The sequence below is a fragment of the Mauremys reevesii genome, linkage group 10 (genome assembly GCF_016161935.1).
Source record: "Mauremys reevesii isolate NIE-2019 linkage group 10, ASM1616193v1, whole genome shotgun sequence".
NCBI lineage: Eukaryota > Metazoa > Chordata > Testudines > Geoemydidae > Mauremys > Mauremys reevesii.
This window is the reverse complement of record NC_052632.1, coordinates 18,397,730-18,408,355: the sequence shown is the minus strand read 5'-3', so window position 1 is coordinate 18,408,355 and position 10,626 is coordinate 18,397,730. Positions and strand designations below refer to the sequence as shown.

At 45.2% G+C, this 10,626-nt stretch overlaps 1 protein-coding gene across 1 annotated transcript in view; it reads left to right on the top strand.

Moving 5' to 3' along the window:
* Positions 1-10,626, top strand: part of PDE8A (phosphodiesterase 8A) — a 255,093-nt gene continuing 244,467 nt past the window's right edge. Inside the window, exons 1-2 of the mRNA XM_039491037.1 lie at positions 1-170; positions 5,613-5,803. Coding sequence (XP_039346971.1) covers positions 5,636-5,803 — 168 coding nt within the window. The 5' untranslated portion in view covers positions 1-170; positions 5,613-5,635. The remainder of the gene's footprint in view (positions 171-5,612; positions 5,804-10,626) is intronic.

The following is a 10,626-nucleotide window of genomic DNA, read 5'->3' as shown; positions in this document are numbered from 1 at the left end:
AAGCTTCACTTTAACCCTTTCCCTTGGACTTTGGCTGTAGGAAGCTTGTTGTATTTGTGCTGGTGCTTAAAGAAGTTGGATATTCTTCACACTTGGATAATACTGGTGGTATACACCCCAAAGGTATAAAAACACCTTAATCTCCACCAAAGAGAGCACATGGAGCGAAGGTAATCTCTTCAGGGCTGAGATCCTCTCTTACTACATGTTTGAGAGGGGATCTCTAGGCACTAATGTAATACAGTTATGACGAATGGGTAACAGTTGAAAAGGCTGGATTGTCTGGCGTATGCTCAGTGTGTTGGTGTATTAGCAGAAGGAAGATAATGCATTCTCTCTTGCAGATAGTTTTAGGCTGAGCAGTAGTAGAGGAAGTTTGCCTTTTGATTTAGGTGCCCTTGTGGGTATGTTTTTCCTGTTTGGTTTAGATATTGTTCCTCAATTTTATGTCTTTGGGCATCGTTACTATTTAGTCCCCAAACTCCAAAATGCTGTCTAGGTGCTTACAATGGATACTTGAGTAGCTAAGTGCACACATGTGAACCCAGCCATCCTAACCTAGGTGCCCAAGTTGAAAACTGGGCCAGTTATGGAAATAAATTCCTCTCTTGTTTTACACTGTGCTGGTGGGGAGTGACCCAGTGGGGTGCACAAGACATTTCTCTACATTGAGAGAGAGCATCACTATTGCATTGTCTGTCCTAGTCTCTCCCAGGCCAGTAGAATCTTTTGGAGCAGATGAGACTCTTTCAGTGTGTTTATAGAAAGAACCTGGTATATTCTGCTAACCCATTTTCTAGCAGAACCCCGGTTCTGTTGCACTCATTACTTCTCAAAAGTATCTTCATTTGGGACAATCTTTTCCTGCTTTGTCTCTGACAGAAAATGACTAGGACTGAATCTGATGGACAGGAAAAGCCTTTATGAAACTAATGATGTGTATTTACTGGACCCATTCATTATAAAGTGGTCTGTGGCTTATTGGTTAATAATGTTGGATATGTGGCTGGATGACATCATTTTCAAACTGACCTCTTGGTGAAAATACCAGTAACTCGTCAGTGTGACAAATCCCGTTGTCACAGGAGAACCAGCTCAGTCTGGTGAAATAAGTACCCACTGTATAACAGGTAAACTGTTTCCCTGCTGTCCCAATATCTAGCAGTGATAGGGAGATGGATGGAAGCTGTTTAGGATTAAGGTAATTCTTTCTGGTGAGGAGAAGCAGTTGGAGGAACTTGCAGGAATCATGGCTGTTTTCTGTTGTGGGGACCTGCCTGTCTGTTAGCTAAGTGGTTCATAATCTCAAGATTTTATTAAACTCCTATCTATTCCTTCAGATTCCTGGATAGCAGCAGTGGCTAAAAAGCCATCTCTAGTTGGCCAAGTGGTTGCTTTCTTTTCAGATGTAGTCCTTACTTACAATTAGCCACCTGCCACCTCAGAGATAAAGAATGAAGGGCAGAGGACTGCATGCCCTGGGGCTAACTTTGAAGGCCCCATGGTAGCTTCAGACAGTGCAGAAAGCACGGCTCCCTCCTTGAGCAAGCACCTTACACTTGTGCTCTGGACAGGTTGCCAGTCCACTTCCAATTGCCAAATGAAACTCAATGTACAGGTTAGTGTCTCTTTAAGAGGGATTTAGGTGCCTAGTGGGATTGTCAATGGGAGTTAGGCACAGAGGTGCCTTTGAAAATCCCACTAGTCACCTTGCTAGGCATCTAAAGATGCAGGTACCTTTTAAAGTCTAGTCCTAGTGTCCAAGTTATTTCAGAATTCACAGTGCTCCAGAATGTCCCTATAACCCACGGGGATTGCTTCAGGTGAATTGAGCATTTTCGGCATTTTCAGTGGTGGGCACTCACCTCTGGCATTTACTGTTGAGTAAAATATGCTATGAGGGGTATGAATCAGATAATCAGTCCCTGGTTACAGTTTCAGCTGAATGACTCAATATTTCTGAGGAGAATCGGTAACAAAATAAGATTCTGATGGTATTGGGGTTAGTTGTATCAATTATGTCAGTTAAGTCAGAGATGAGTGACAGTTTACAGTTAATTAAACTCAGAAAGTGAATAAACTCTGTATAACAATTTGGCAAAGGGCTTGAGATTGGGTTATGGCACTGCCTGAAGGAAGGAAGAAAATGTGTTCGTTTCCAGTTAAGGAGCTTTAGAGTTGAAGCTTTGGGAAGCTTTGGCTTGTGGCTTTGAATACAGTTAGGACATGTGAGTCAAACATGGTCTAGGGTTTTTCAAGGACTAAGGCAACAATGAGAAGCCTTCTAGGAATCCAGAAGGGAATTTGGAACAGTGCAAGTAGCTGCCATCCATCTTAGAAAAGAAATGCACTGAAAAAGCTAAACCATGGCATTGTACACTGTTCCAGGGAGCCCAGGATTTAGACTTAGGCTGTGAGTTCTTTGCTTTAAACAAAGCAAAAAGACTTAAGAGGATTTCTAGCTATGGGTTGTAATGGTTGTATGTGGTAATTGGTAAAGTGCTGGGATGCAATTTAGAAGTGTAACCTGCATTATTCTATATGGGCGAACCTAACATTATTCTGTAAAATGACGATAAATAATAGAAAGTAAGGTTTGTTGTTTAAGATAAATTCCCAAACAACTTCTCAATAAGTGATTGGGTAGTTCAGGCAAACTTTGGGGGAAACAAACAGGCACTGCAGCAAAAGTTTAAGGTCAAATTATAGGCCATGAATCCCATGGTCCTCCACCTTGCTGGATGTTAAATACTATCGAATCAGAAGGCACAAAGCAGTGGAGAATCAAGCCCATAATGTTTCTTCTTGAGCCCACCACTTTGAGAGCACAACTATAAGCTACATCTCATTGTGTATATTCTTTCCTCCCATACCCATGCACAAAAAACATATTTTTTCAGGCTATTTCAGATGGCAAGAAACCAAGTGGTTTCTGTGCATGAGAGTACAAATGACTTGCTCTGTAATGTTCTGCCTCTGAACTGAACCTCTGAATGATAGCTGGCCCGCAGCAGCAGGGAAATGCCTCGATATTTAAAGGTGCAGATGCAGAATGCCAACTCCCTTCACTTGCATAGCTGCATACACCACACTTGGAGCCATCTGCTCATGGTAGGTTTGGAATCTCCTGGTAAAGAGTTATTACCCATCCCTAGTGCCTTTGGGAACTAGTTCAGTTACTGCAGGGAAGAGAGGTGTGTATATACTCCCTTTTTTATTAATATTGGTGTTAGCTCTTCTTTGAAGCTTAGGCGCCGCAAGCCTGGGAGGCGGGAGAAGTGAAGCGGCCACGGCATACTCGGGGAGGAGGCGGAGCAGGGGTGAGCTGGGGAGGGGAGTTCCCCTGCATGCCGCCCCCCCCTTACTTGCTGCAGACGGCCCTCCCCGTGCTCCCCTGCCCCAGCGCCCTCCGCCTAAATGCTGGCGGCGACTGGGGCGGCCGAAGATCTGGCTGCCATGGTCGCTGCCGAAGAAAATAGCGTCCCCCAAATGCCAGCACCCTCGGCGACCGCTTAGGTCACCTAAATGGTTGCACTGGCCCTGGACCTAACCCAACTTTTTGCTTATGTCCAATGGGATCATGGCCTACCGAGGTCTGGATATTCACACATCGGTCTGTACACAGCCTCAGAAATTAATGTAGAGACACAAGCTGGAAACAGGTGGGGCTCTTGACCTCTAAAGTGGATGAAGCTAGGGTAGGGCAGAGAAAGATATGGTTTTATAATGGGAATGCTGACAATATGCTCAGTGACAGCAACACTAGAGGGCGCTGTGGTGATACCATTAACTTTCCCCAAAAATATCTGCCCTGATTTTGTTTTTGTCTTGCTCCTTTGACATTTTAATCTGATTAAATGGAAATGTCCAAATGTCACTTGGAACATCCACCCCCCATGGTGGTCTCTCCTTGTCTGGGTCACTACACTTTAGGTGTGGGGAGTAAGAGACATCCTTGACTGCCGGAGAAGAGGTGGGAGCCTTTTTATCCCGGCTCTAAAAGGCATATTTCTTCAGATGGGCGCTGAAAATCACTGCTGTGGTGCACTACGCTGTAGTCAGGCAGAGGTGTCCTGTAATTTAAGCTTCATGTAGGATGCTATAGTGATCTACCCATATAGGGCCAAATTCAGCTTTGACATGTACCTCGTGAACCCCACACTGGCTTGGGGTGTAAATCAGCAAAGAATTTGTCCCCTAGGCCTTTAGCTTTATACACATGGCCAACAACCTGATTCATCAGGCCACTACCCTCTTCTCTTTCAAAACCCTCCACAGGATTCATTCCTACCTTCGTGTTTACAAGAAATTAATCTTGACGTGCAATATAGCTATATTATGACTGAGACTACAATGAATGAAGGATTTACGGAGCTGTTTCCACCCCACCCCATCACATCACATTTCAAGGGTCTATGTTTCAGTTAAGGAAAATGCAATTCTTACTCGCAGAACTACAAAAGCAACTGACAGTGACCAAGAGTTTAGAGGAAATGTAGGATATAAGAGAGAGAGAGAAGAAATTCCAGTTAATTAGGGCGGAACGCAGTGTAAATCCCCTTGGAAATGAAATTCCCCATGATTCACAACTTATTTGTTTTGCCAACTGAAAGCTCAATTTGATGGAACATCAACTGGTGCAGTTTTCAAAAGCAAATGTAGACTAAACAAGATCTCTCCTTTTTGTGCCAGTCTGCATTATGGCCCTGATTCAGCAAGGTGCTTAAAAAATTAACCATCTCAGCTGACGGGCTTTTATAAATGTATCAGGAGCAGGGTTTGGTCCTGCCTATGGTGCAATACTGAGCTATTTTAGAAGGAGCTGGGGTCTTGTAATCAGGTCTCTGGACACAGCTGATTTCATAGTGAAGATGGGGGAGGGGAAGCTTTAGTTATTTTGTACTTTGTTCAACAAGCAGAAATCTCATTAACAAATGTCTGTCAGTGCTGTGACAGACCTTCAATGCCTGATGTTCTTTTAAGCTAACAATCAATAACAAATCCTTAATATCACATTAAAAGCACCATCTATTGTCACTTAAAATGTCAATATTTGACTAGATACTACTTGGTGATAAGCATTAATCTATCACAGACTTTCCCCATCCCCTGGTCAGGAAATAACTGCAGGATCTCAGATCCCCCTCTAGTAACTGTTAGCAAATGTGGACTCCCTTCCCCCATCCTTTTTTAAAAAGTTCTAATGATTTGTAAAATAGAAACAAACTTGGAATAAAAGTAATTCATGCAGACACGGATAGCTTATCACTTAGAGCTGAAAGGGGATGTTTGACTTTTCAATGGTGACTGTTGTATCATGCTATATGAGGGTGTATATGCCGGCCTCAAAGACCAAATACTACACTCCCTACCAGCACATGCTCAGTTGCATAACTCTAACTGAATTCTGCAAGATAGTTTGCAAAATATTCCGGGGAGGAACCCTGTTCTCTTTATTTGTTCTCCAAAGCACACTTCTGGTCACGGCTCAATGTTCTTCTTTTAATCGGTAGAACTGAAAGAGTGAATGATGGAGAATTCTAAAACTCTGATTTAGATATGCCAGAATGTCATGTGATGCAGTCGTTCCTCTGTCTGAAATTTTTCTTAAGGTACTCTCTGATATACTCAGAAAATGGAGGGGGAGAGAGAGAGAGAGACCTCTCTTCGGACCAAACCATCAGGAAGAGGTAACCCATTGGCAGTTCCATCTCAAACCTACAGGAAGCGAGGGCGAGTTGGCCAGAGAGGGCGAGAGAGAGGCCATGTGACCTGCAACTCTTCTCCTCAGACCCAAAAAAAGGTGAGTTCAAGAGGAGGCAGACACTTTGCAGAAGAAACACCTTCTCATCTCCTGCCCTGCTCTTCCCCCAGACCCTTGCCACAAGAGTAGACCAGGGTGGAACATCAAGGTGACTAATCTGAAAAGTCCAGCTTAGACTCTGTGACAGTATATGGAGTTTGATACAGATACATATGGATGTTTTTTGTGAGCAACCATTTGCTTGTAACACAAACCTGTGCCTTCCCCTTTTTTACCCCCATCTGGGACTGAAATTCCAAGGGTTGTTAACATAGAACAACCAGTGTTGACCAATGAGCGGTTGTTCCTATTGAAAGACTTTGCCTTGGCAGTACAATGGGTATGCTAAAGACAGGGCCGGCTCTAGGTTTTTTGCCGCCCTAAGCAAAAAAAATTTTGGCTGCCCCCTCCCCAGCCCTGGGCTCTCCCCCACACACACCCCATGCTGCCCCAGCTCTGGGGTCCCCCCTTCCCTCCCACCAGTGTCCCCTCACCCACACACCCCCTCCTGCCCCAGCCCTGGGCTCTGCCCCCTCCACCTGCAACCCCTGCCGCCCCAGCCCTGGGCTCTTCCCCCCGCCCCTGCACCCTTCTTCTACCCCAGCCCTGGGTCACTGGTAACTTGCTCCCAGGGCGGGTCATTCAGCAGGAATTTTGGATGTGCACAGAACACAGACAGGATTGGCTCCCATATGGTTACAGAACTGCAGTAAAGTAGAACAATTTTCAGCTTGTGTGATTGGAGGATATCTGGATGCATATTATAAGACTGTCCTCCATAAATGAGGAAAAGTTGAGGTGCCTTTATTATTCTTTTGTTCCACTCTTTCTTTCTATGGGGAATTTGCCAATGCAATATCACTGTCTTCCTTTCAAATAAATAAAACTTAAAAAAAAAAGGCAATGGCTGTTGAAAATAGCAATTCTAGTCCTAAAAACCACTGGGAAGCATTTCTTGCTCAGTTTTATCTACTTTTTCTACAGCAAGTTACAGTGGATCAGTATATTTGATTTGGGAGAAATAAAGTAACAGCTGCCCAAACTGATCTTGAGCACTCCTGAATTTTGAGGTGTTCAAATCTGGAAGGCAGGTGCTAGATTCCCTTTCTGAATATTAGCTAAATTTGGAAAGGAAAAGACAATTTCTGCTTCCATGGCTCAGAAGTAGAAATCCTCCTACGTGCCTGGTACTGTATCTAAAGATGCCCAGGTCCAGTAGAGCCTCCCCTTCCTTACTTTTCATTTTAAATTCTAGTGGGATCCACATACCTCCCTTGCTAGGCTTCAGATAGAGAGGGGCACTGTCCATTTAGTCCACCCAATTCCTTCTCTGGGAGCTGCAAGGTGAGGTCACACCAGTATCCCTAATCCAGTCTGGGGATGTTTTCTGATGGGGATATCTGGGCCAAAGCCTTCTACTCCTTGGGCACAATTGTTCCCCATTCACAGTGCCACCCCACTCCAGCAGTGAGCTCTCCATTCACAGCAAGCTGCAGCATGATGTTTCAACTACCATACTCCCTCCCCCTCCCTTTCCTGTTGATAGTGGCCAAGGGAATGCTGGGAAATGTAGTTCTTTCCCTGCTCCAGGGCTGGCTCTATAGGCAGGGAGCTAACCAAGGAACTACAGCTCCCGGGGCCCCCTGCTGGTTCTCAGCTCCCAGGCTGTATCCCTGCCAGGTGCCGCCCCTGCAAATGGGCTGCCCCAAGCACCTGCTTGCTTTGCTGGTGCCTAGAGCCTCCCCTGGCTAAAGAGTGTAGCCAAAGCTGCAAGAAATCAGTTTTTCCAGCCTGGATTCCAGGTGGGTGGTAACCACGCAATAGGTCACCTGATGTGCGGGGGTGGGAGGGAGGCTTTGAGGCTGACCAGGAGAGTCAGACAACATAGGTGACTGGAAGATATAAAAGAATAAGACCTGCTCTTAGTAGCTAGCTCTCCTACCAAAGCAATGAGACCAGATGGGGTAGGAGGGAGGAAGGAAGAGAGGAGGCTCCTGGGACCCTGAAAAGACACTGATCAAATCCCAAATTGAAAGCTGAGGCAGGGTTTTTGCATGCAGTTATTTTTGCATGGATCTGTAACTCTCTTGTGGTTTGTCTGTGAGTAAAGTGTGTTTTGGTGTAGATATCCCTAAACCGGAGTATCTCTGCAGGGAGCTCTGTTCAACCACTGGGTTCAGAACTGGCCCTGAGGCCCAGAGCCCCATTCCCTAGAAATGGTACCAGACAGAGAGTCTGCATCTCGGGAGTGGGCCTGGGAGGCCAGAAACTGGGACAGTGCCCGGACACTACTCAGACTCAGTGGGCTTAGAAGATTGCAGGATCCAGGGTTTGGATCTAAACACAGCCGCTAGTGACTGCCCAGCAGGGGGAGTTTGACTAGGATCTGACTTTAAAACAAAAAAAAAAGAAAAGAAAAGAAAAAAGGAGGTTGGAGATCACCCTGAGGTGCCTTTGAAAATCCCAGCTGTAGTTTGGAGGCTGGTGATCCTTTGGGGGAGGGGATTACTTCACTCCTAGTGCTGTTATAACCATTGCAAACTTTGTGGCTCAGGAGAGGGGCCTAGGCAGTCCTAAGGTTCAGGAGTTGTGCAGGGGGTTCATTTGCATGAGCTTGTCTCCTCCCTCCACTGATCTGCTGTTCACTGCTGCAGTGGACTCTTCTTTGTCTGTGCGGTAGGCTGGCCTTGCGCCAGATGACTTGCTTATCAGGCATTGGGTATCTAACTGCCCAGGGTTTGGTTTATATGGTTCCTGACCTACTGGGCATACCTTAAAAGGACAGTGAAAGATAGCTATTGTCCCTCCAATTTGAGCAAAGATAAGAGTGAGGGTCTCAGTTGCAAGACCTGGCATTTTTCTGCAGAGTACAGCCTGTTAAAACGACACATCAGCACTACACACACACCTGTTGCAGAGTGACTTTTCTGAAGGCCCAAAATGTCATAATGCTTCCAGTGCCTTCCTTCCAAACCTGTTTATAAACCACGATTCATCAGAGGAGATCAAAGCGCTTCAGAATGATGGGAAAATATTATCATTTTACAAAAAGGGAAATTGAGGCACAAAAGGCTAAGGGGCAGATTTTTAAAGGCACTTAGTTAAGAGACTTGCCCAAGTTCACCCAGGAAGTCTGTGCCACCGCCAGGAAAAGAATCCAGATTGTCTGGGTCCCACCCTTATGCCTTAAACCACAAAACCATCCTTTCTCCCCTGAAAATATGGTAAATTGACACTGGGCATGAAGGGCTAGGTAGCCTGGAATACAATGATTATCTGTCAATTTTCAAAATTATACACCATATTTTCATTGTAAAGCTAACTAGCTAATTGCACTGTGCTATTTACAAATATCAGCATATTCCAGTTGCCGCGCTGTGCCTTTTTACCCAAAGACAAGTATGGTACAGCACAAAATCAGATTTCTTTTCTAAACAAGAAGAAATTCATGAATGCCAAAGCCAACAAAATGCTTTAGAAATCAAGGCCGGTGGCACAGCAAATACTTAAACCCTACAGACATAGTGATTTCTGCTGGAGCTTAATATTTATCCCTTGAGTTCAGCTTGCAACACTTTTATAATCAACAAACAGGTTTACATTAGGTATCAGGAGACAGTGTGTTCCTGCTGCAGCTTATCTTGGGAGGGGGGGAGAAAAAAATCAAATCTTGGTTAGTGTTGACTAATGGCATTAAAGTTATAGCTGGATGTAGACTAACCTGTTCTGATACATGTGTGTACTTACGGTAACAGCTTGCTCCCAAAAGGTGAGGGCCTCTTAGATAAACGGGGAATCTGATCAGGACCTGGAATTAAAGGCCAGGGGTCCAAATCTCATGCATGTGTCTATCTAGTGGGCTGATCTTGCTCTTCTTCTACTACCGTGTGTTGCAGGAGCTTTCTCCTTGGTCTGGAGTGCTGTTAATGTCGTTGACCAGCCAGCACTGCACGGCATTGGGGAAGCTTGAAGCAATTTCTTCCCTCTCAGCCTTGAAGCTCAATGTTCTTCCCCGAGCTAGCTCTGATCTAGTTAGCTTGAGTAGCAATAGGCGTGAAGCTGCAGCAGCGTATGCGACACACAGGCTAGCCACTCGACTATGTACCCTGGTGGGGTTGTACAGCCTGTGCTGCTGCAGATTCCTTGCTATTGTTATTCAAGCTAGTTAGATCAAAGGTAGCTTGGGTCTGTCTATGTATGCTGCAATCACACCGCTGATTGCAGGGCAGACATACTTTGAAACCCCTGTACAGAGTAAGGTCGCCCTCGTGATAGTGCACAGTTCCCATCAGGGCACTGTACCAACCCCAAATCATTTTAATGGAAACCTAGTCCTGTGAAGTCTTGCTGATTATGGTGGCGGATTGTCAGATTGGGGTTAAATTCCAGGGACGTGACTGCCTGTCTAAAAAGAAGCTGTTTAGAAATTCATCGCTGGAAAGAATTTGAAAAGTCAAACGCAAAGCAAAATAAAAGAATCATTTGCCCCCTTCTCTGCTCCTTTGGCATGGATAATGACAGCTTCAGAAAAATGCAGGAGGTTTTTCTGCTTGGTTTTTTTTTTTTAGATTAGAAATTGAATCCCTCTCTGCACTTCTAGAGCCCCTTCCAGCTGAGGCTCTGCAAGTGCTTTCCAATGCCCCGTGAGGTGAATATTACCATTCCCAATCTACAGAATGGGAACTGAACCCCCAAAGAGACGCTGATTTGCCCAACGTCACACAGGAAGCTTGGGGCAGAGCTGGGAATGGAATCAGTCTCCTGATGGCCAGTCCCTGTGCCTTGCCACAAGGGGGTGTCCTTCCATGCTGATTGGTTTTTGT